Consider the following 26709-nt stretch of genomic DNA (forward strand, 5'->3'; position numbering starts at 1 on the left):
CCATACTGTTCAAGAAATGCCTGTTTATTCCCTCTATTAACTGTGAGAGTTTCAGGCCCCTATAAGTGAGTTATCTAGTGCCACATAACATTTAGACTTGGTGGCTGTTAGCCTCATTATTTCTTTCCATGACTTAGAAGTAGGGTTTTAATGAGAGAATATTTTAATTTTCTTAATGCTGTTTGTGTGACCTTTTCTGAAACAGATATTCCCAGAAATTTGACAGATGACACTCTTTTAGTAAATGATACTAATTACCACTATCTTTCTGACTTAATCTTTCTAGATAAAGTCAACATCTAGATAGATATCAGCATTTTTTGTGCTGTGTTGTGTGTAGTCTTCCTAGAACTTTCATCTTACCTTTAGTTCCTCTTGTGCACAACCTCAGAGTGGGTGTTATGTTGCATGTATCTGTCTAATCTAGACAAGTTGCCTGCAGCCAACTTCCTCTTGAAGGTCTCTGCTGTTCTCTGAGGTCATTCTTCAGACCTCACAGTTGTATTTGAAACATAGCAACTGTTTGCCTCAGATTCCATGGTTACACATGGAACAAGCTCTAAATAATCGGAAGTCTTTGACCCAACTGGGGGGGGGGGTGCATGTTAGGAGTAGATCTTTAGTGCCTCTCTGTCAACTTATGTGAGTCATAAAGAGGCAGATTTCATCTTGTGAGACGACTAGAATGAGCTGTCTCAAAATGAAAGACGTATGAGTCCCTTATCACCAGAAGTAACAGTCATTCCTTCATGTTAAAAGGAGCCTCTGCTTTTGCTTGGGCTACATGGCTTTTAAAACGCTATGAATTTAAATTGCTGGTAACTCTGCTGAGGAAGTTACTAAATTGCAGTTACCCTGTGTTCATGTAGAATCAATCTAAGAGGAAGTAAAAGAGATTTCACTTCTTCCCAAATGCATTGCTGCTTTGCTAATGTTCTTGAAATGCTCTCTACTCAGATCTCAGTTTCCAACTCTTTATAATCAGAGTAACCACATATCCTACTGCATGTCTGTAAAGATGTTTCGATTTTCAAAGGAGCAGTGCTCTGTATAGTCTGCTACTTCTAGTGAAGTTAATTACCAATTATTTGTCCCCAAGGTACCTGCTGAGCCCTGACTCAATTTGAAACATTGTTAGATGCTCTGAGGAATGTAAAACCACTGTGAATGGTGAATACTCATCAGTTTCAGGTGGCAAATGGAAGGCTTAGAGAAGCTGAGTAACTTCTTAGAAGACAAGTCACTGTTAAGTGGCAGAGGCAGACTGCATTCCAAGTCTTTCTTTACTAGGTTGGGTTAGTGTAAAATTCTGCACATGTCTAAATATATGAACATGTACTTAGAACCCATTCTTCATTTTTTTTCTTCGTAGACATGCCACAGGTCTAAACAACAGGGATTTAATTACTGTACATCAGCCATTTCTTCTCCATTGACAAAATCCATCTCGTTAATGACAATCAGTCATCCTGGATTAGACAGTGAGTATACTGTTTTTTAAAAATGAATTCATTTTAACCACTTTTCCAATCATTTTTTTTTAACCTTCGGATCTTACTAACTTTCAGATTTTGTCTGCTTCGTCTTTTGACTAATGTAGAGATTAGCTTTCAGCTCTTCCTCTTGCTATGTAAAAATCTTTTTGATATATACATTACATTCATTATATTCTGGGGTATAAATATGACACCATTTTAAAAAGTGGTTTTGAAATAATTTCAGACTTCAAAAATGGGTACAAATGACTCACTGAAAAAAATACCTAGCAAGAAAAATGTGGCAAAAATAGTGTAAGGAATTTGTGTGTTCTTCCCTCAAATTCCCAAATGTTACAATAATTCATATTTTTTCAGAATGCTCCCTTTCTTTATCATTCCCCTTCAGAGAGTAGTTTTTTTTACCCCTAAATATTTTAATGTTCCTTAAAAGCAAAGATACTCTTTCTTATATTACTGTAATTATCTAAATCAGGAAATTAATTCTGGTCAGATTGATCTAATAAAGACACAATTCAGTTTTTCTCATCTTTTCCTGGGTCCTGAATCCAATCCAAGAACAGATGTTGAAATGAGTATTTATGTCACAGGAGGCTCCTTAAATCTGGAACTGTATCTCAAGTGATCTCTGTCCATGCTAAACTTGACAGAACACAAGCCAGTATGAGCACTCAAAAATGTCAAGCTTAGGAGACAAAATTGAAGAACTTTTTTACTTAAGCAAGTACAAGAGAATGAAGTCTGAAAATGACTATTAAAGCTGCAGATGCAGGTCAGTTCGTTGTCAGGTGGAATCTATGTGGACTCTATAAACTCCTGACATTAGTGAATAAAAGATTACAAGCAAGTAATTGTATAAATGTTTTCCATCAACCTGTTCCTTAAGAAACCTCCTTTTTATTATTAATATTTATTTTTATATGTATGGATGTTTTACCTGCATCTGTGTCTATACAGCACGTGCGTGTTGTGCTCACAGAGTCCAGAAGAGGGAATTGGCCTCTCTCGAACTGAAGTCACAGATGCCTGTGAGTTGCCCTGTAGGTGCTGGGAATCAAACCTAAGCCTCCTGGAAGACCAGCCATTGCTCTTAACCACTGAGCCATCTGTCTAGTACAAGGAACCTGTTTTAAAATTGATTTTCAGTGAGTGATTATCCTGTGAGGTCATGATGCAGAGATTAATTCTGAAAGGGAATAATGTTCATGTTCTTCACTACAAGGCTGGGTATTCTGGAAACTAAGCACAAGCTCCTGTGTCTGCGAGGTTTTTTCAGTGTCCTCTTAAAATATAAGTCAAAGACCTGAAGACTAATGTAGCTATCCTTCACTAATGTGTTGTTCTGCCTTACATCTTGGCTAACTGGATGTTTAATCTTACAAAATTTCACAGTAGAGGACTGGTGTAAAGGATGATACTCTTGCTGTGTAATACGAGCACCTGAATTTAGATCCCAGCGCCTACATAAGAAGCTAGCCATACTCTCATGCTTTTCTGTGACCCTAGCATGCTCTAGGGAGAGGAGGCAAGAAGACCACTAGAGCTTGCTGCCTTCTAGCCTATCTAAAAAACATGAACTCCAGGATCAAGGAGAACCTGACTCTCTCTTCTGGCTTCCTGTGTGTGCACACCTGAACATAAATGCACACACATGCGTTTTATTTGAGGGTGGTTGGACCTGTTCAGCAGTAGAGTTCAGTTCCTGTTGAGCATGCATGAGGCCCTCCGTCTCCCACGTTCTGAGATTGCAGGCATACATCATCACACTGAGTTTACAGTCAGTTTTTTTTTTAAGATGGTTTAACTGATGTTTTATATAAGTACATAGAATGACTGAATGACTGTTAAACCTTTGCCACCCTCAGTCACTTCAACTGTTAAGTAAGGATAATGTGCTGTGGCTTCAATGGGAATTAAAGTCATCAGTGTACTTCCTGTTGTATAATGAGCACAGAATCCTGTAGTTCTCAGTGACCCAAAATAGTGCCAGTCTTTTTCTCTGACTGTGATTCAAGCAGTTTTAGAAACAAGAACATTTTCTATCATGTTGAGAAAGAACCCCAAATTATTGGAAAGAATATTCTTTATTTCACACAGACAAAGTAAAAGTAATATTTCACTACGTTGGCAGGAGCTCATCCTTGTGATCTGATGAGGCTGATGTAGCTTTCACATTAGGTACAGGGCATTTTTTTCTGATTTGATTTAGTTCCCAAAAGATGTGTTCCATTCTGTGTTTGTTGGGTTTCTGCTGCCTGAGGACTATCCACATACACACAGGTGAGCGAGGAAATGAATGAGTCTGATCCTCAAAGAATAATAGCTCTGCCTTAAAGATTATAGAAAGAGACCCAGTATATTATCTGCATACATTATGAAGAAGTAGGAGGTAGGAAATTTGGGATGAGTGTGAAGAGCAATAAACACTTAACCCTGAGCAACATGTCTTCGAATCTAACAAGGACATATTTTTTAGGTGATTTGTTAAATTATATTACAACTTTTCATGCTCATAAATGAATATGTAAAGAAATACATTGTTAGGTGGACAGTGGTGGCACACGCCCTTCATTGCAGCACTGTGAATTTGAGGCCAGCCTGGTCTGTAAAGTGAGTCCAGAACAGCCAGGGCTACACAGAGAGAAGCCCTATCTTGAAAAATATAAATAAGTAAATACATACATACATACGTAAGTAAGTAAATAGCAAATAGTTAATTTTGATAAACTTTCCTGGGATCCCAAAGGCTATTGACATTATTCTGTTTCCACCTAGGTTGGAGGTACCTTTTTCTTTGTCCTGGCTTTAATGTTCTGCATGCTCTAATGTCTTTCTGTTAACCTACTTCTCAGCACAGCAGCACATGAAGCCAACAAGATGGATCTCCTTTTCTGTCAGCTTTCTCCTCTCCTCCTTAAATCTAAAACTCTCTTTTCTTTTGGCTCTTCTTATTCCAGTGATGAGGAGGATGAGTTGCATAGTAAGTAAGCTGATTTGGTGTCTAGTGGCTGTTCTTCAAAGTCTGGCTAACTTTAAAAATGCTGTAGGCTTTAATGCCCATGCCTTTAATCTCAGCGGCAGAGGCAGGCAGATCTCTCTGAGTTCAAGGCCAGCCTGGTCTACAAAGAGAGTTTCAGGCAGGACAGCAAGAGCTACACAGAGAAACCTTGCCCCGAAAAACAAAACACAAGAAGCAAAACAAAACAAAAATGCTATAGGCTTGTTACTAAACTGAATTGTCTGAGAGCTTTTATCCCTTTGTGTGCTATCTTGTATATTCCTTATATGCTATTTTCTATTAGGCCCTTGAGTACATGCCATTGCAAATTGGTCTTGATTAGACCAGTGTTTTGCTCTTGTTATCTACTAATACTGATTGTTTCAGTGGCCCCCAATGCCAGTACAGAGTCTTTCCCAAACACACCTCAGGCGTGAGGGCTGTATTCACATCCCACTTCTGCCCTTTCTAATACTGAGTGTAAGTTTTACAAGACTTTTTGTTTGACAGCTTCTATTTTAATTTCCGTTATCTTTTTTTTTTTTTTTCTGTCTTCTGGGACAGATAGGTCAGCTATATCTATCAGTGTAAGTTTCTCTTCCAATCTTTTTCTATAATTGAAAAAAAGAAAAACTATGAGATTAGATCCCATAGATTAGAAAAAATAAGAGTTATGTATTTTTCTCTCAGTTTTGTTTTTCTAAACTCTATCTTACGCTGTACTCCTCTCAGTGAGTTACATGATCAAATTAGTAAGTTCTTAGTAACACTGGTATGAAATGTTTTGAGAAATCAGTTTTAGTAAACTTGCAGTGTAGCTGAGACTTCTTTTATTATTGACTTCAATTTTAGAGGACTTCTAAGATATTCTGGGACTTACATTTTTATGGGAAAACTTTCTATTATGAAGTAATGATTTGTTGTCAGAACTAATATTATGAGTGTCTAATACTTATGTTCATATCATTGTTCTTCTACTTGCTGACCTGAAGTAACAGCAATGTACAAAAATTATTGTGGCTACCATTTCTCATTGCCTTTTAAAAGAAGGCGTCTTTGGCATTGAGATATTGTGTAGTTTTAAATGGTAGCCTCATTGGTATTTGTTAGACTCTTCACTTATTAAAAGATGCTTGACAAAGAAACAATAAGATGCTTAAATTTTATCCCTTGAAGGAGGCAGAAAGTTGCAAAAATTGGTTTAAATTTTGAGTGTTCCGTTCTCAAATCTCTTTGATTCAAAGTATTGGTAGTATTATAGGAAATAGGTAGGTTATGCTAAGAAACCAAAACCTCAGTAAAACTTCCTTATCACTAGGAACAGATTGTAATCCCAGAACATTATTGGCCTCCCTAGAATCTTAAAAATACAGAAGCAAGAGTATTTTGAGTCCAGTGTGCAACATTTCTCAACCGTTTTCAGTCCAAAAATGTCAGTGAGATCAATGAGGAGGGAATAGTCAAATACATTAAAAAGCTTGGTTAAGCAGCTTTAAAATACTAACACATTTTGAAGTCCCAAGCCAGTATTTGATAGGCTGTACTTCCCAAATAAATAATTAAGAAGCTATAATAACATGTAAGACCATCTATGCTCCACGAGATTCTTGTTGCATTTTGTTGTATGTCTGCTCAGTGGTTGCAGCTCAAAACTCCTAGGTGTATAGAATAGGCCTGCATGTTATTTTTTGTCTTAAAATAAAAATCTGGTTGAAAGGTTATTTATCTGTAAAAATAGTTGACGAGTTAATGACAAGTTTATTTTCTTCTGTTTGTAATTTTGTCATGGAGATGACCCATGTTATCTCATACTCTTGAAGTCTCTATACTTCAGGAATTTCAGAGGCACTAATTTTGGTAGCAGTGGTAAATTAATCTGTTTTTCGCCCCCAGAACCACATGTAAGATAACATAGTAACTGAAATAAATTCTTTTCAGCAATAAAAACATTGAGAACTCTTAGAATTGCTGCCACAGATTCTCTTGGTACCTAATCACATATGTGTTTAGTTTTCATATTTTCCACAGATAACCAGTAGTTGTTTCTTGTATCCAAGTTTTTTTTTGGGGGGGGGTATTTTTCTGCAATAGAATTTTACTTTTATTTTGTATAGTTTACTAGAGTGATAACTTAATGAGTTGCTTAAATGTGCAGTGCAATCCTGCAAGTTTTAGGAGAATTGAGTGCCTATATCATTGAAGGCTCCTGAATGGGAAAAGTTGTAAAGCCACTGTTTAATCTAATCCAGTCTCTTGTTTAAAGCTAACTAGAGTATCAAAATGCTTATAGTTTCACAACTAGATTCTGCAGAACTGGGAGGCAGATACTTCTTACTTACCGAGCTGTTGTTGCCAAACATGGTAAAAGTGTTGGAGGAACCCCAAGTCTCTGGGCACAGGGAAACAAGTTCTGAAGAATTGCTTTACTGTTTAATAACAATTACAATTTTATATTTAAAATATAGTGTAGATTTGAGGTTAAAGGCTTTTGAATGGCAGTAATGTCATTGTGGAACATCTTCAAATCTCTCTGAAATTCAGCTTTTACTCATTATTATGAATTATTACTTCAGAGGCTCTCAAAACTGACCTCAAAGAATAAAGTGTGTGTGTGGTGTGTGTGTGTGTGTGTGTGTGTGTGTGTGTGTGTGTGTTTTCTCTATATGGTAACAGTAGTTAGTTATATATGAGTTAGATATCAACTATAAACAATCACATTAAAAAATGGAAGCCATTCACGTTTTGCTTGAAGGCTTTGCACAATTCAAAATTTTCAGTAGTAGTTCAAATCTTTGTTTTAATAGTATTTCGTTTTCATTTATCTTTTTATTTACTATGTTTACTTTTCATTTGTTACTATGTCTCATAGAGAAATAATTATATTTCTACTTATTCTTCTGCTACCCCACTTATCCTTGGAATTGTAGTAGCATGGTTCCATTTCTTACGGGGAGGAGGAAGGATGTATCTGCCCGTTCACTTCATCACTGACCACTTGAAAAAGACCTAACAATTTGCTCCCCTCATTGCACAGTTGAGGAACTGATCTGGAGAAGTTTTTCCCGTACTAGAGGTAGAGCGTGGACTTTTTAGCCAGCTCTTATCGCCTTCTTATTCACGAATCCATTTCCAGGAATTCTCAGGAGACTATCAGATAATATTTTACTGATATATATCAGATAATATTCGGATAGAAATTACCTCTTTCATACTGTCAGGAAAATGGCCCATGGAACTAAGCATTTATTAAAAACAGAACGTAAATATATTTCACCTGTCCCTAAGCATAAAAACTAATGTTTTCAGTTACTCAGATCCTGGATTAAGTTTACTTTCTTCATGAAAAATTTACTTCCTTTTGCTTCCTTTTTTCCTCTCTAATTTAAAGGTTTCCAGTTTAATTTCTCCTCCTTCTAAACTTTCTAAAGAGTCGCCATGCACTGAGTTTTTTACCTATGAACTTGTAGGTCATAACATCTATCATCAGGACTAGATCTTTGTGTGCTAACTTTACCTCTACGATTTTTGTTTTCTAGATTCACGGCACTTCCACAGTACCAGTGCTAACTTGACTGAGAGGTACGATGCATTTAGTTTCTAGGTCCTTTTGCCAAAATGAAATGAAGACAATACAAGTGATCTTACCATGTGTAATTAAATATTCTAAGTTCTTGAGCTCACCCAGGTTCTGACTTTCTTGAATGGCACGTTTGAAATAATTAGAAACTGTTTTATGATGAAGGCTTTATTTTTCTTTTAAAATACACTTAGTCACTTTACACTCTTATTCTTTGTATTTTCTTTATGATAAAAATGATTATTTGCTTTTATTCACATAAAACATACTTATTTTTAACATACATTTATATATTTGGCTTATAGAGATTTTTAATTTTTGGATAAACTTAATACTTTGTTTCATAGTGTGTGCTTCTATGTATGGACACACCTGTGTTATCCTGTATAGGTAAACTTTTATCTTCTTAGCCATTTAAGCCTTTAAAGCTGAGGGTAGGTGGCATAGTTCAGTGGTCATGCTTAAGATTCATGAGGCTCTGAGTTCCATCCCCATTCCAAAAAGAAAAGCTGTGTGTACTATTTACCTCTGCCCATGTAGAATTGAGGTTTTCTTTTCCTTCCTCCCCATCTCTTTTCTTTCCTTGTACTGGGGAACAACCCAGGCATTTGTGCATACTAGGTAAGTGTTCCATCATTGAGCTTCATTCCAAATTGAATGGATATTTTTTTACTTGACAGCATACACAAAATCCACTTTGACTCATCATTTATGAATCTGTTCGTGTTTATGCAATTAAACATTGTGATTTAGTATAACAGGACTTTCTTTGGAGCATCAGCTCCCAAATAATGACACCGAGACTTTTTATTAATTATAAAAGCTTGGCCTTTGCTTTGGCTTGTTCCCAACTAGCTCTTAACTTAAATTAACACCTTTATGTTAATCTATGTTCTGCCGTGTGGCTTGTTACCTTTCCTCAGTCCTGGCAACTGTTCCTCAGATTCCTTCCCAGAGCTCCTATCTCTGACGGAAGTCCCACCTTCCTTTCCTGCCTTTGCCTTTACTATAGACCATTCCGCTCTTTATTAAACCAATCTAAAGGTGAGGGAAGTGTATGTTTACAAAATATGATGCAGGTGCTGAGCAATAACAAAATCAAAGTCCTGACAGTACTCAGCTCTTTGGTGGTACAGAATTAACAACTGCATATCAAAGACAGTCTTAACACAGTGAACAAAAAGATCACCCCAACAATTTAGTGTCATTGGATTTCTGATTGTTTTAAGTTGCCCTCAATTTCAGGTATGATTGTGGTCTAGAGCCTTTCCAGTAAGTGTTTCTCTTTATGCTGCTTTCATATATTTATCCTTCTCTAAAGCAGTGGTTTTTATGCCATTACTCTTAAAAATGGACTTCTTTGTTTTATAGCCATCACATTTATAAAGGAGGCTGTTGAAAGAGTCCTTTTATGGCTCTGCTTACAAATGCATTCTAAAATGGCTGGTGTAAAATACCCAAGCAAATACCTTGATGAGTTCTTTGTCCTTTATAATATTTTATTTATTTATTTATGTCAGTACACTTTAAGAAAATCCACTATTATAAATTTCCTAAAATCAAAATACATCCATATTAGATGAACTTAAATTTTATGCATATTTCTTGAACAAGTAGATCAGTATCTCTGGAATGAATCTGTCTACATTTTGCCTGAAATGTACTTATTCTTCACCCCAAAGTTGTATATAGATTTCTGGATGGCCATAGTTTGTCAATAAGATCAGAAAAGATTTATATCCTCTGCTGTTAATGGGTTTATCCTTGTCCTAAGATTCTGTTTTGCCAGCTTTCTCAGCATGTACCCTGCCATCCCAGTGGGTCTGTGGATGTCCTTTCAAGCAAAGAAGTTGGTATACCCAATGCTATTTTTATATTTAGTTCCAGATTTGATTTCAAAGTGTATGCGGACATTCAGTAACCACTGCCTCCTGCTTTCTCAGCTCACCATTTAACTTTTCTAGTCCTGGAAAAAAAAAAAAAAAGTTATCTTTTTGTTTTCATTCAGTATAACGGAAGAAAACTACAATTTCCTGCCACCCAGCCCCTCAAAAAAGGATTTTGAAGTGAAGAGTGGGACGAAGGTCAGCCGCACCTTCAGCTACATCAGGAATAAAATGTCCAGTAGCAAGAAGAGCAAAGTAAGTATCTTTTGGGCGTTCTCTGTATGACCACCTCAGTCAGTCACCACCTGCATAGGGAGTGACTGGGTTTCAATGGGAATAACTTCAGAGCTACTCTGGAGCAATCTGGTGTCTGAAGAAAAATAGCAGCGATACAAGCAGTGGCCAGAAGTGCTGTCACTGTTCTACATGCCAGAAGTTGCCCATGCATCAACTTACTGTATCCTTTCAAAAACCCTGCTGGTATGGGTCTTCTTTCCCTTCCTTGGGGGATGCCTGCTTAATGTGGAGAAGAGGTTCGAACCCCAGTCTCTCTAGCCTCACCCTTTACACAGAGCTACAATACATAAATTATTAAATCAGTGTTAAAATCCAATAGGAAGATTTTATGCTAAGATAAAAAGGTGTGTGTATATATATATACACACACACTTATACACAAACACTCATACTTATATAAAGTCTTACTTAGATGTAGAGGATTTGTTGTGTATCCTCTTTATTAGGTTGTTTCTTTTTCCTGTTTCTTTAATACTTTTTTGGGGTTTTTTTTTAAATTTATTTATTTTTATTAATTACAATTTATTCACTTTGTATCCCCCCAAAAGGCCCTCCCTCCTCCCCTCCCAGTCCCATCCTCCCTCCTCCTTCTTCACACATGCCCCTCCCCAAGTCCACTGATAGGGGAGGTCCTCCTCTCCTTCCTTCTGATCTTAGTCTATCAGATCATATCAGGAATGACTGCATTGTCGTCATCTGTAGCCTGGTAAGGCTGCTCTCCCCTCAGGGGGAGGTGATCAAAGAACAGACCAATCATATTATGTCAGAGGCAGTCCCTCTTCCCATTACTATGTAACCCACTTGGACACTAAGATGCCATGGACTACATCTGTTGCAGGGGTTCTAGGTTATCTCCATACCAGGTACTTGGTTGGAGTATGAGTCTCTGGGAAGACCCCTGTGTTCATATTTTCTGGTTCTGTTGCTCTCCTTATGGGGTTCCTGTCCTCTCCAGATCTTACTATTTTCCACTTCTTACATAAGATTCCCTGCACGTTGCCCAATAGTTGGCCATAAGTCTCAGCGTCTGCTTTGATAGTCTGCAGGGTAGAGCCTTTCAGAGGCCCTCTGTGGCAGGTTCCTAGGTTGTTTCCTGTTTTCTTCTTCTTTTGATGTCCATCCTCTTTGCCTTTCAGGATGAGGATTGAGCATTTTAGTCAGGGTCCTCTCTTTTGATTAGTTTCTTTAGATGTACAGGTTTTAGTAGGTTTATCCTATGTTATATGTCTATATGAGTGCGTATATACCGTGTGTGTCTTTCTGCTTTTGGGACAGCTCACTCAGGATGATCCTTTCCAGGTCCCACCATTTACCTGCAAATTTCATGATTTCCTTATTTTTCATTGCAGAGTAATACTCCATTGTGTAGATGTACCACAATTTCTGCATCCATTCTTCAGTTGAGGGGCATCTGGGCTGTTTCCAGCTTCTGTCTATTACAAATAAAGCTGCTACAAACATGGTTGAGCAAATGTCCTTATTGTGTACTTGAGCCCCTTTTGGATATATGCCTAGGAGTGATATGGCTGGATCTTGAGGAAGCGCTATTCCTAGTTGTCTGAGAAAGCGCCAGATTGCTCTCCAGAGTGGTTGTACGAGTTTGCATTCCTACCAGCAATGGAGGAGGGTTGCCCTTTCTCCACAACCTCTCCAGCATGTGTTGTCACTTGAGTTTTTCTTCTCGGCCATTCTGATGGGTGTAAGGTGAAATCTCAGGGTCATTTTGATTTGCATTTCCATAATGGCTAATGACGTTGAGCATTTCTTTAGGTATTTCTCTGCCATTTGATATTCCTCTACAGAGAGTTCTCTGTTTAGCTCTGTTCCCCATTTTTTAATTGGATTACTTGGTTTGCTGCTTTTCAGCTTCTTTAGTTCTTTATATATACTGGATATTAGCCCTCTGTCAGATAAAGGGTTGGTGAAGATTCTTTCCCAATCTGTAGGCAGTCGTTTTGTTTTGATGATGGTGTCCTTTGCTTTACAGAAGCTTTAACCTCATAGTTCTAGCCTGTGGTAAGAGGCAGGTGATGAGATGAGACAGGAAACAAGGCTATCTGTGTTAGATTCGGGTCTTTCATCACCATTAAAGAACCAGTTGACCTCTTGCCTCTGCTCCTCTCCTTAGTCAAAATGACAACACTCTTTTGCAATTGGCTTGGTTCCTTTTTCAGACTTGACTTCAAGATTTGATCTTTGGGGGCTCTGCTGTCTCCAGCAATGGAAAACTCCAAAAACTGCAAACTCATAGCTCTGCAGATGGTGATACAGTTCCCTTTTCCGGGTATTTGCAAGTTCCCTAATGGCCAGGCATATTAGCATGTCACCTTTCTAGTGGTTGTTAGCTAACTTTTAAACAAGGCCAGCTGCAGAACACAGTGACATTGTCAGTATAGACAGAGGTAATGAGAGAGAGTTATGCGTCCACTCTAAAGCACAGATAAAATAAGTATCAACCTACTCTTTTTTCCTAACTATTGAATGTTTCCCATTTTGTTTAAAAAAAAAAAACATGGACATGATACTGTAGATATCACTAACTTTTCTATAAAAACGATGAACTTTCACCTTTTAAAATTTGTTTGGAGGTTTTTCTTTCAGTGCTAGGGACTGAGTGGAGGGCCTTGAACATATTAAGCCGGTGCTGTAACCACTGAAGCACTACCACATGCTTAGGTTACAAGTTTTTGTCTTATGTGTCCATGAGAGGCCATCTAATCTTGCTCCGTTCAGCTAGTAATATAAGCATACCTTCTTTTAAAGAAAAAATTTAAGCACTTAATGAATATCATACTAAAATAATACGTATGAGTTTTATCTGAGTACAGTTAGGAAAATTTCTCTGTAAACATGTTGCCTGTATCTATGATAATACAATTACAAACCTGGGTTTCTTTTCTCACGTGACTGCCGTGACTGCCAGCCATCTTTGAACATTTGGAGTAGCCAGGGTTAGCCCTTAGACAGTGAACATTTCACACTCCTAGAAAATATGTGCTGCCCAGCAGCGCCAAGTTTTTATGCATGTAGTTATTATATAAGGAGTTTAGTTACCAATCCTGCATGTGTACCTTTTCAGAGTCCTCGGTAACTTGCAGAAGTTGCCAGATGTATATACTGAATGCTTTTTAGAAAGTCGGGAGACCTAAACAGGAAGCATAAGAGGAAGATGGGCAGTTTCTCCTTTTGTCGTACTGTCTTTGAGAGGCAGTACTGTTTCCTACTCATTGAATTATGTTTATTATACATGTATGTAAGTACTTTCATACATAGTACTGCTAAGCCACTGATTGTCTTCTTCTGTTAAGCTCTCATTTTTACAAGGACAACTGGAAGACATTAGAAACATTTTAGACCAATTCCTAGACCGACTCAAAATTTGAGTAAAAAGAACTAACTTTCTTCCCAGCTGATGTACTGGTAAACTTTAGTTTCTGTGCCTTGTATATAAAAGAACTGTACCCATCATCCTTTTCAAGGTACCTTGTCACATGAGTTTTTCAGAATTGTCCAGTGCACCCTGACTTCTGAAAGGATAGGTTTAGGAAAATGAAAAATTACTTACTTTCATAGCACCCTAGTGTTGTTGTGATCTCATCCATTTTAAATGTTGTTAGATTCTTTTTCTACAGCATAGTTAAAGTATGTTCATAATGGTTAAATATAGACACATTAAATTTAAGAAAACAAAACAAAAAAAAAAAACACCACTCACCATTTTACTGTGGGCAACTTTGCTAAAATTTTTTTCTTATACAACTTTCCTTTTTTATGCTGCTAGGAATTTGTTTTAAAATAGATGTGTGTGTCTTTTAACTTAGAGTATTGTGTGTGGCCTCGATCCTTGCCATACTTCCCATACATGTATTTGGGAGTTACTTCAGTTTTCTTTCATTTCCTGTGTTAGGGTGGTTATCTTTGCAAGCAACGTTTAAATAGTTAAGACTGTCTCAAGGAAGTAAGCAGCCTCAGCCCTCCCCTTGTGCGCTTTCTCAACCAGTGTCTAGCTTCCTCTTATGGTTTGCTAATGGCAGCTCTGAGTTACTGAGCTGTCTGTCCTGCCGGCATGAGCGCCTCCTGTGAGAAAATATTTCGTGGCATGGGGGTCAAATCATGTCGGTAAAATGGGGTCGGCTTCCCGAAGTTCCTCTCATAACAGTGCGATTCACAGGACTAAAACATGGGCAGGTAAGAGCCCGACTTCTTCAAAGCACTGGATTATAACAGGAGGAGGCCATGTAGTTTATTGTTTTGTTTTTGTCCTTGGAGGAGATAGTCTAGATTACTGTAAAGGGTGAAAAAATGGATTATTCACATCTGAACAACATTACAGTTCTTCAAAGAATAACCTAACTACCATAGAAAAGTGTATTGTTTTTGTTGTTTTGTAAACCATTGTGTATGCTTTTAACCTTGAAGCAAAAGAAAAAAAATCAAATGATTTTTACATTAACAATTTATACATAGAGAAATCTGCAGGAACAAATTAGTTAAAGGGGTTATTTGGTTATGCTCAAGGTGTGGTAACTGGAGTTTTGTGCACTTTAGCTGTTACTAATTTATGTTCAGAAGAGTTTCCTGTTTTGAAAAGTGGTTTTCCTCCTTTCTGTTGTTTACAGTTTTTAAAATACATCGGTTTGGCTTGTGGGCTTTGTTCTATGTATTCCATTAAGGGAGAATTTCATGTGAATCATAGATTTTACAAATACCCCATTTCGTGTATTGGATGGGCTCTGACCTTTAGAAAAATCAGAAGATTTTAGTTCCTATTTGGTACTGATCATTGCTTTGTGACCCATTACAACTTAAAGGAACATGCCAACCCTTTGTCTAGTCATCAAGGAGTGTATCAATTCCAGCTTAAATAGCTGCTGCTCTGTGCTCCAAAATGTGTTGTTAGACCTCTCTAAGCCTCAGTCTTCTCAGATATAAAATGGAGATAATTAAAACTGTAATCCATTACCCTGTCCCTAGAAAATACATATAAACTACTTATTTCAATGCCTGGCATATAATAACTTTATCATTTTAGGTGTCATTCATTTATCCTCTCTGTTATAAAATGGGAAGCGTGATGCTCATCTGCCCACTGAATCTAGCTAGGTAATCTCTGTACGTGGCATTGACAAGTGATATGTTTAGTAAGTGTCACAGTCACTCACTCTGAGAAGCTCATTTCTCGGGTATTTTTTTTAGATTGTAGTCCTAGTATAAAACAGTAGGTAAAATTCGCCTCTGTGGTTTATAGCTTTTCATGATCTAGTTAGTTTGTAAGGGAATTATTTCACTAATCTTGTTGGTCAGTTGAACACCTAGTATAGTGGCTTTTCCTGTAACAAACATGAGGTAACTGTCAGATCTTAGGGTTGAAGGGCAACCATGCAAGAAGGGATGCCTCACAGTGGAAATCAAAGACTACAGATCTTTGGAAGCCTTGCGCTTCCAGCCAGAGACAAAGCCTGCTCTTCCTGTTTCACTGGGCTTTGGGGCAGAGGAGTGAGTAACTAATGCTTGGGATTTCCCTACCCCGGTCCCCAGTTCCCCGGTTCCTTTTGAGAGGGAAAGAGTGCACTACAGCAAAGAAGGTGGTTTGGGAAAGGTTACTGCCAAGGCCTTCTTGTCTTTTCTATACCTCGTGTTTTCTGTGCTTTGTACTAGTATACTTGCTGCTGCTCCTGGGTTATTATCTCCTCCTTCCTCACGTCAAAATTGCCTTTCCTTCACTACAAAAGATTGTGGTTTTATGTTGAGTTAGGAGAGTAATTAAGCTGATGACACTCATTTTCAGTAAGGTATAAATAGTTCCTGTAATATATTAAATATTATACTTAATATGTGCTAGGCTTTGCATGTTTTACCCCTTCTTATTAAAAACAAAACTATAAATGGGCACCTTTCCCACTTTGCAAATGAGGTTACTGAGGCTGAGAGAAATAATTTGCCCATGTTCCCACCATTAGTAAAACTTAGAACTGACTTTATTCTTAATGTCTTTGCAGTTTTCTGCACTCCTCAGTGACCTCTCTGTCACCATTTGAACACTGAACCAAAATTAATATCTGGTGACCTACTGAGTTCTAATTAGTAAAAACTATATGTGAGGTTATTTAACAGTTTTGATTAGAGGAAGGAAGAAAATGTCATTGTTATTCAGGGACATACATGTGGCATGTAAAAGTTAGAGAGGAACCTCACAAAACTTTTTAAACTACATGACACTGTATTTCTCCATCATGCTGATCCCAGAGTTGATAACATGGTCCTTCTGCCCCCTTTCTAAACGAATCCTAAATTCAGTGTTTTCTATGTGGACTACGCTATACCTTACTGAGGAAAGAGCTTCCTGCTGCAGTCTCTACCCAGTGTCTCATAGTATAAACAACACCTGATGACTCAACTCCTAAGGTTTTTTTTATTTAATTTTATTTATATATTTATTATAATTTATTCTCTTTATCCACACTGAAGCCCCATTTCTTGTTTCCTCCCAGTCCCACCCACCTTCCCTCTTCTCCTCCCATGACCCTCCCCAAGTCCATTGATAAGGGAGGTCCTCTTCCCCTTCCCTCTGACCCTAGCCTATCAGGTCTCATCAGGACTGGCTGCATACGCTTCCTCTGTGGCTTGGTAAGGCTGGCCCCCCTCAGGGGGAGATGATCAAAGAGCCAGCCACTGAGTTCATGTCAGAGACACCCCCTGTTCCCCTTACTAGGGAACCCACTTGGAAACTGAGCAGCCAGTGGGCTTCTTTTGAACAGGGGTTCTAGGTCTGTGCATGGTCCTTGGTTGGCGTATCAGTCCAGAAAAGACCCCTGTGCCCAGATTTTTTGGTTCTATTGTTGTACTTGTGGTGTTCCTGTCCCCTCTAGTTCTTTCTATCTCTCCCTTCCATAAGAATTCTGGCTCTATGCCCAAAGTTTGACTATGAGTCTCAGTATCTCCTTCAATACCCTGGTGGGTAGAGTCTTTCAGAGGTCCTCTTGTAGTAGGCTCCTGTCCTGTTCTTCATCTTCTCCTACTTCTGATGCCTGTCCTGTTTGCCCTTCTAAATGAGGATTAAGCATCTTCCCTAGGGTCCTCCTTGATGTTTAGCTTCTTTAGGACTATAGATTTTAGTATGTTTATCCTATATTGTATGACTAATATCCACTTGTAAGTGAGTATATATCATATGTGTCTTTCTGCTTCTGGGATTTCACCTCACACCCATCAGAATGGCTAAGATCAAAACTCAAGGGATGATGCATGCTGGAGAGTCTGTGGAGAAAGGGGAACCCTCCTTCATTGTTGATGGGAATGTAACTTTGTACAACCACTTTGGAAATCGATTTGGCACTTGTGCTACCTCAAGATCTAGTGTTGTGGGTTATTAATACTTATTATAGATTTATCTTTTAGTTAAGCAGCAGCTATTCCTAAACCACCTATATAACCAAATTACCACACAGAGACCAGGATTTATTTAATCAACCCAGAGCACAATGCTGGGCAATAGTTACTCCATCCTATACCTCTAAGCCTGTATAGTTTCCTACCATTCAGATTTCACCCATTATACTTGCTTTTTAGTCATATCTTAGGTCCAATTCATCCCTCCTGGTTCCAAGTCCTGTCCTGTTGATCTCTGTTTTCCCCTCTCTTGCTTCCTTCTCCTCCCCTCTGGACCAGGATGTCCCATCCTATTCTCTCCATTGCTCAGCATTGGGGCTGGTTGTTTTATTGACAATATACAGAACAAATGGTGGCATATTTACACAAACTTCAGACAAGTGATGCCGTGTCCGGATTGAAACCAGATAGTGGGATAGAGAAATCAGCATTTGAATGAACAAGGGTACATTGTATACATTCCAAAAGAACATTGTACCAACAATCCGGCTATACCACTCTTAGGCATATACCCAAGAGATGCCCCACCATTCAATAAGGACATTTGCTTGGCCGTATTCATAGCAGCTTTATCTGTAACAGCCAGCATCTGAAAACAACCTACATGTCCCTCAAGAGAGGGACATAATGGAATACTATTCAGCAATTGAAAAACAAGGAAATCATTAAATTTGCAGGCAAATGGTGGGAACTAGAAAAGATCATCCTGAGTGAGGTAACTCCTGACTTTTTCTAATGGGAGGTTGCATGTTTGAAAATTAATAATATGTTGCCCAGAACATTGTTCCTCATTTCTGTCCACAATAGGCACCACCACTTGCCATCTGTGCATCCAGGTTAGGGAAGGCCTTCCAGTGCTCAGTTAACTGTTGATTCCTTTCTTTGGCAGGAAAAAGAAAAAGAGAAAGAGAAAGTTAAGGAAAAAGAGAAAGAATCTAAAGAGAAGGAGAAAGACAAGAAGACACTTAATGGGCACACTTTCAGCCCGATTCCTGTTGTGGGTCCCATCAGCTGCAGCCAGTGCATGAGGCCTTTCACCAACAAAGATGCCTACACATGTGCAAGTAAGAGACATGCTTCTTCTTTCCATCAGAGGAGGCTTTCTTGCCTCAAGAAAGCTGGTTTGTCTCTACTTTCCCATGCATCCAGCCCCTGATCTGTTCCTCATTTATGTGGAGAAGTAACTCTTGTATGTATTTTTCTTCTAATTTTAATTATGTAACATAAAATCTGTATTTCTTTCAGACATCTCTAATTTTCGATTTTCTGCTTATAAACCACCTTCTATTGCCAGAAATCTGGAAAGTCAAAGCAATACATAGCCTCAAACCTTCAATCTTCGCAGATCATATTCACTTAGTTTTATATGTGCCACACTCAACACACATGCATGCACATACATGCTCATGCAGTTTACAGATTCAAACTCAGGGCCTGGTATAGGAAAGCAGTCTAATTCTAAGTTACCTCCCTAGCACTTGGGCACTTATTTTTAACTAGTCCTCTGGAATATGATTCAACCATTTGCCAGTATTAATCATGATGGCTACCAGATGAGAGTGTGTGCATGTGCATGTATGTTCCATGTTTCTCCTACAGGACTTAGATAACAAGTGTCTGTGTCACAGCTACTTCATTCTTCAGTTACAACACAAAGGCAGCCATAAATATATTAACAAGAATGGCTTTGTTCCGGTGAAATTTCATTTACAGACACTGACATTTAAATTTTTGCATGCCATGTCATATTCATCTTTTCAATTCTTTTTAACTATCTAAAATATAAAAGCCATCCACAGCTCATGGACTGCAAAATCAAGCAAAAGGCCAAATCTGGCACATGTACTATAATTTACAAATCTGCTGTAAAGCAGTATTTCTCAAAACTGTGTCAGTATACACATGGAAAGTAATTATATTTGTAAAGCACACCAATGAAGCTGCTTTGTTTAGAGGTGAGTGAACTGGGAGTCAGCCGCTTTAGGCCCAGCACTGCTAGGAGGCTGTCTCATGTTAGACATGCAACACATGCAGACCAGACTGTGGCTAAGTCTCACACAAGACACTGTCATTTATTGCACATTCTGGATAATCTGCTACTCAAAATAGTTAGCTTACTGAAATTGGAAGTGCTAAGAGTTTCTATGGGCAAATTTAAAGTTCTACAATAATTTTGCCTTACTTGCTTTTTTTTTTTAGTAAAAAAGACGTGTATAGAAACAACTAGCAAAGAACCTTGTTGTTGGTTATTTAATATTTACTATTGATATATCTTTTAGTTAAGCAGCGGTTATTCCTAAACAGCTCTATAACCAAATCACCACACAAAGACTAGGATTTATTTTATTAACCTAGAGCACAATGCTGGGCAATAGTTACTCCATCCTAAACCACCAAGCCCGCATAGTTTCCTACCATTCAGATTTCACCCATTTTACTTGATTTTAGTGATATCTTAGGTCCGGTTCATTTCTCCACGTAGTTCCAAGACCTCCCTTCCAGCTTCTCCTCCTCCCCTCCTGCTTCCTTCCTCTTCCTCCCACTCTAGACCAGGATGTCCCACCCTATCCTCTCCATTGCTCAACATTGTAGCTGGTTGTTTTAATTGACAATTTTGAGAACAAATGGTGGTATGTTTACATAAACTTGAGACAGGTAATGCCTAGAATAAGCATCACAATGCAGTGTCCAGATTGAAACCAGATGGTGGGGGAGAGAAATCAGCATTTGAATGGATAAGTTGTATACATTCGAAAAGAACTTTATAGAAGACAGAACCTATAGCCTGTCTTACCTGAGTCAGAGCTATTTGAGAATAAAGTTTTAAAAAGGCGTGGTCACATACATTCTTGTAAATTAATGTGAAAGGTATGTTGTATTCCCTAAGGTAATCAACAGCCCTATTTGTTTTCATCTTTCAAGGGGAAAGCACTTACCTAAATCAGTATGCATTCCTTCAGGCAAAGATCATACACACTATCAATATCTTCCACGTCTGACTTAACAGGAAATTGAGAATTTCATCATGTAGTACTAAGATAATAAGTTTCAGGTAAGCTTTACAAAGCAAAAGACTATTTCTGCCCAGTATGTCTAGTATCCCCACAGTGATTGCTTTTCAGAACTCAGCTTCTAATAACTCTTTTTTTCAGTGTTAAATGTCAAATTTTTTTGGATTTTGTCCATGGATATAGTCTGCTTCTCGGTACTGGAATTAATTTAGTTGCCTACAACAGAAGTCAACAGCACCTAAATAAAGTAATAGATAGATAGATAGATAGATAGATAGATAGATAGATAGATAAACAAGCAAACATGCATCATTAAAACATTTTTAGCATGCTGACCCAAGGCATTTAATGTTAAAACTACATTCAAATTGCACTATACTTCATAGAGAGCACATTGTAAGAATCAAGCCTCAAGTTTGCCATTCTATTTTCTGGTTAATTATTAGTATGATTGGTATTGTGCTTGATCCATGGCTTCTCGAAAGAATTTGTGTAGTGGTCTTTTTCATTTTATCTAATGTAAAACAAGGTATTCATCACAACATGATGGTGAGGAGATGATGAGCAGTATGGCTGGCCCACTTGGGTGAGAAGCACCTTTCCTCCCTCTGTATACATATATACATATGTATGTGTGTATGCACACACACACACACACACACGTATGTATGTATGTATGTGTGTGTGTGTGTGCGCGTGTGTCATGTATATGACCAAGTCAAGATCAAAACACAACATGACAAATATGAAATCATATAGCTATGTGTCCAGCATCTGGGACACATAATGGTATAATGTGGGCCCTAGAGGTCTTGAGCAGTCTTACCCTTATAGCATTACTGCTTAAAACTCCTGTGGCCCTCTCTGTAGGGCAGGCTCCACTAATTAACTAGAACTTTCCTTGGTGGACATTTTATATTCCTAGGGTCTCCATTGCATCGTTGACCTTACCTCTACAATTTTAATGCATTGCCCTTTGAGGGGCTTTCTTTGAGGATCCTAGTTCTGCTGTACATCGCTGGATCTCCACACCTTCCTTTGAAATCAGGGTAGAAAGCCCATCATTCCATAATTCTTGGATTCTGCCTATCTACAAAACTAACACTATGTGAATAAAGTCAAGGACTGCCACAAAGCTCAAGAGGTAGCCAGGCTCCCTTGAAACATGAATGCAGGTATCTCAGAGTGCACCTGAGGAAACACTTTCCTAATAGTGTGCCAGTACCTTGTGCCTCAGATGTTTGGCATATAGTTACAGACTATATTCAGTGGCCTTATTAAGTGTGGTCTTGATTGCCTTGGTCCAGTCCTTTCTTGGGACATGTGTCCCTAAGGCCAGCCACACAGTACTTCCTTAACAGCTAGTCTTGGAGTTTTCTTCTCAAAACAATGTTTTCAAGTGAATTAAAACCTCTATACCCTAGAGTTTGGAATGGGCAGGGTCCAGCCAGTTCCTGAGATGTCCTCAGGCTGTCTTTCCTATTCCTAAGATGTCCTTGACTTATTTTTAGTGGCTGTAGTGATTTAAAGCAGCTCCCCTTTCCTTGGCTTACAACTGTCAATTACAAAAAAAAGGCGGGGGGGAGGGGTTATATATTTTGCAAAAATAAAAACTTGGTCCTAAGGAGCCAGTGAAGCCCACGTGACAGCCTGAATGCTGGACTGCTGCAAAATTTTCTCCACTCTGTTAGTCCGGTATTTTCAAATTCAGTGTTATAAGTCTCAGGGCATGCTCAGAATACAGACAAGTTCTCTGCCACAGTTTAAAATGCGTGTCATTAGTTTAGTTTACAGTGTTGTCCTCACTACTATCAGAAACCTTGCCAACAATCTTCCTATCATTTCCTATGAGCATTCAGGGCATTTACACTCAAAACAGAATTACCCACTAAATTATGCTCAAGTATCTAGGACCTCCTTGGGACATCTCCAACTTTCTCAAATGCTCACAAACCAATTCTTTTTTATTATTATTTTTTTTATAATTTATTCATTTTATATCCCAATTGAAGCACCTTCCTCAACTGCACCCAATCCCACCCTCTCTCCCTCTTTTCCCCTATCCCCTTCCACTGAAAGGGGGAGTTATCCTCCTCTGCCATCTGCCCATAGCTTATCAAGTCTCATCAATACTGAATCCTCTTCCTCTGTAGCCTGGTAAAGCTGAATCATCAGGGGCAAGTGATCAAAGAGCAGGCAACCGAGTTCATGAAAGAGGCAGCCCCTACTCCCCTCACTTGGGCACCCACATGGGGACTGACCTACCAATCAGCTACATTGTGCGTGGTCCTTGGTTGGTGCATCAGTCTCTGTAGGACCCCCTGGGCTCAGATTTTTTAGCTTTGTTGGTCTCCTTATGGTCCTCCTTGTCCCCTCCATGTCCTTCCATCCCTCCCCCCTTCTTCCATAAGACTCTTCGTGCTCTGCCTAAAGTTTGGCTGTGAATCTTGGCATCTACTTTGATCCCCAATTGGATAGAGCCTTTCAGAGGACCCTTTGTAGTAGGCTCCCATCCTCTTCCTTCTCTCCCACCACTTCTAGTGTCTGTCCTGCTGGCAAATGGATGGAACTAGAAAAGATCATCCTGAGTGAGGTAACCCAGAAACAGAAAGACAAACATGGTATATATTCACTTATAAGTGAATATTAGCCATATAATATAGGATAGCCATACTAAAATCTACAGAGCTAAAGAAGCTAATCAACAAGGAGGACCCTAGAGAGGATGTTTAAATCTCATTCACAAAGCAATTCTTAAAAATTCCTAAGTGGTCAAGTTAGCCACAGCTCCAATCCTATTTCTCCATACCAAGTTAATTTTTATTTTTATTATTATTATTACTTTCATCTCCTGACAGATACCTGAAGAAAACAACTTAAAGGCAATAATTATTTATTGTGACTTACATTTTTAGACCATCTTCTCAGGAAGAGTGGGTCAAAGCAGAGCTGGTCATGTTATGATGTCAAGGAAACAGGAAAACAATGTCTCACTGGCTAGCTTTTTCTCTGAGACCCTAGCCTATGGGATGGTGTCATTTACATTTATGGGAGGCCCCCTGCTTAGTAATCTTGTAGAAATACCCAAAAGAGTCACTCAGTGTGTCCTTTCTCAGTGCAATCAAGTTGACTATAAAGAGCAAGAGGAAGATGGATCTCTGTGAGTTCTAGGCTAGCCTGGTCTAGCAAGTTCCAGGACAACCAGAACTGCCTTGTGAGACTCTGTCTCTGAAGGAAGAAAAAAAAGAAGTAAAAAAGAAGAAGAAAAAAGTAAAGGGTGTGTTAAAAAAAAAAGCTGGAAATTGAAACACCCAAGTAGAGCCAAGAGTTTTAGAGGCTAGAGATATAGAAATTTTTCCTTCTAAGACCTTCTGCAGCAGCAAAGTCATTTTCTCTGGACCCTGATTGGAATTCTCTTGTGGATAAGTCTGGGGTCCAGGTTTCTACCATCCTTATGTACTGGCATATATGAGCTAAGCAGTCATACAAGAAGTTTTGTGAAACGTCATTTAGGAATAGTGAAACCACTAGGATCCGCAGCTGAAGCAAAATACAGAACTACTGTATGGACAAAACAGCATTCCTGAGCCTACCATAGAGAGGTTGGGAGACTTTAGATGTCCTGTTAAGTCAAGCAGTACAATTAAAAATAAAAAAATCAAACAGCAACGAAACCATAGATGCCACAGATGGAAGTAAACCAGCATTAGGAGCAATTAGCAGATATACAAGCATGAAAAAATCACCAACTGGCTAAAATGAATAGCATGAAGAACAGATTTAACAATTTAGGCATGAAATTTCATTCAAAGGATCATTGTGGAGAATTTTCAGATATTCTAACATATCTGCATTACCAGCATATTCAGATTTATATTTATTTATAAAAGAAAAATGTGGCTTCTCTGTTTTCCAGGAAATCTTAATGGTTTTCAAAAGTTTTTCATACTTAACTCAGTGATTATATGCTTGTGTGTCTTTAGTGGCGGAGGTACTGGTATTTTGGTACTGGGAATTGAACTGAGAGCGTCACATTTGCTAGGAAGACACTCTACCACTGAAGTGTATTGGCAGCCTTAGTATTTAATCCTAAAAGTAATGAAAGTGATGGTGTCTGCATGTAGTTCCAACACCTGGAGGGTTGAGACAGATGGAGCACCATGAGTTCTAAAGCCAGCGTGGGCTACATAGCAAGATCTTGTAACAGAAATAAACCAACGACTTGCCAGATCAATCCTCAGAGATCCACATGATAGGACAAGACTGTCCTCTGCCTTTTACACACATGCTATAATATACACAAAATAAATAAGTTTAACTGTAATTTTAAAATGCTTAGAAATAAAACAAGGGCTGAGGAGTTGCCTTTGTTGGGTAAAACAGTTTTCACACTGATAAGAAGATTTGAGTTGACTCCTGAGAGCACACATAAATCCAGGTGTGGTATCATGCTCCCATAGTCCCAGGGATTCTTTGAAATAGGTAGAAACAGAATCCCCAGAAACTTGTGGGCCAATGGCAAACAACAAATTGACCCTGTCTCAAACAAGCTAGCTTGTTCATGTTCTTTCCCTCTCCTCCCTCCCTCTCTTCTTTCCCTTCATTCTCTTCTGTCTCCTTCCCCTCCAAGCCTCTCTTCTTCTCCCTCTCCCTTCCCCCTCACACACACTTTCTCACACACACACAAATGAAAAGTAATTCAACAAAGATCATTTAGAAATTTCCACAGATATTTAAAATATATATATGTGTGTGTGTATATATATATATATATATATATATATACACACACACATATATACATATGTTAAATGGATCTCAAAAAAAATGGATCAAAAAAAGGTTTTTTGATCAAGGTTGTTTGTGTTAAAAAGTACTATTTAAAAATTCAATACAACCTTGATTGAAACTGCCTCTCCTCCCTCTCTGTGTCTCTGTCTCTCTCTCTCTCCCAAAAGACCCACCAAACTTTTTTTTTTTTACTCTGTGGATTTTATTTTCATTTCATCATTTTCCTTGCTTTACTTTAAACTTAGATGATCAATTGAAACAAATAGTTTAGACTGAAGTTGTGAATACTAGGATAATGTGTGTTTAATCTTCTGGACTTTGTAGACAGACTCTGTTCTTCCTAGCTCCAGCACCCATCTTGTCACTGCTTTTAAAATCTACCCACATTGCCAGTCGTGATGGCCCACATCTTTAATCCTAGCACTCAGGGAGGCAGAGAGAGGAGGATTGCTGTGAGTTCAAGGCCAGCCTGGTCTACAAAGTGAGTCCATGACAGCCAGGACTGCACAGAGGAACCCTGTCTCAAAAAAAAAAACACCAAAATCATTGATCCATCTCACTTCACAGACAACATCTTGTAAAGCATAACAAAGAAGCTCAAGAATTATCAACCCTATAAGCATCCAGGATCCAGAAATATATAGTCATTTTACAGTCATCCCACATTAGAAACAAAGGAGTTCAGTAATTTAGCTACAGCTACTGCCATGCTGTAAGTAGTGGAAGAGTTTTAATTATTTGATGGAAGCAATAAAGCTTGTGTGTGACCATGTGCACCTGGCTTCTTTGGGGAAAAGAGTCATTAGACCAGAGGTTTAAAAGCAATGGAACAGTGTCTAGTCACCTTTACAAAAGACTGAATGTAACTGGCTGATTCTTCTGGCTTCCTGAAGGACAGAGACTGCAATACATATTTATATGAATAAAGCCCCATATGTTGTCCTTGCAGGAAGTGGGAAATATGAGTAAGCCAGAAAGTCAGAATCTTTTTGTCTTTTCCCTTCACCCTAGCGCATGTTCAGGATCTTCCCAGGAGTCTCAGGAAATGGGAGCATCCCTGCAGTTAGTCATCTGCCTCCTAGGAAACCACTGTGCTTTCAGAAGACAGCAGCTTTTCTTTTTAATAAAAACCTGTTTTTCTGACCACTGGGTGGAACTTCCTATCCCAGACAGCTGTTCTATCACACTTTGACTTGTGTTTTAAAAGGATCAAATGTAGAATATGATGGCGGTTTATTATGATGGTTTATAGTGACTTACTTCT

The 26709-nt window shown here is 38.5% G+C and overlaps 1 protein-coding gene across 8 annotated transcripts in view; it reads left to right on the forward strand.

The window, feature by feature from the left end:
• Akap13 (A-kinase anchoring protein 13) overlaps positions 1-26709 on the forward strand; it is a 277674-nt gene that overhangs the window by 210266 nt on the left and 40699 nt on the right. For all 8 annotated transcript variants that reach the window (XM_060367369.1, XM_060367370.1, XM_060367371.1 and 5 more), the window contains 4 exons: positions 1373-1481; positions 8031-8073; positions 10080-10212; positions 18533-18707. In XM_060367369.1, coding sequence (XP_060223352.1) covers positions 1373-1481; positions 8031-8073; positions 10080-10212; positions 18533-18707 — 460 coding nt within the window. The remainder of the gene's footprint in view (positions 1-1372; positions 1482-8030; positions 8074-10079; positions 10213-18532; positions 18708-26709) is intronic.

Source organism: Meriones unguiculatus, chromosome 14 (genome assembly GCF_030254825.1).
Source record: "Meriones unguiculatus strain TT.TT164.6M chromosome 14, Bangor_MerUng_6.1, whole genome shotgun sequence".
Taxonomy (NCBI): Eukaryota; Metazoa; Chordata; class Mammalia; order Rodentia; family Muridae; genus Meriones; species Meriones unguiculatus.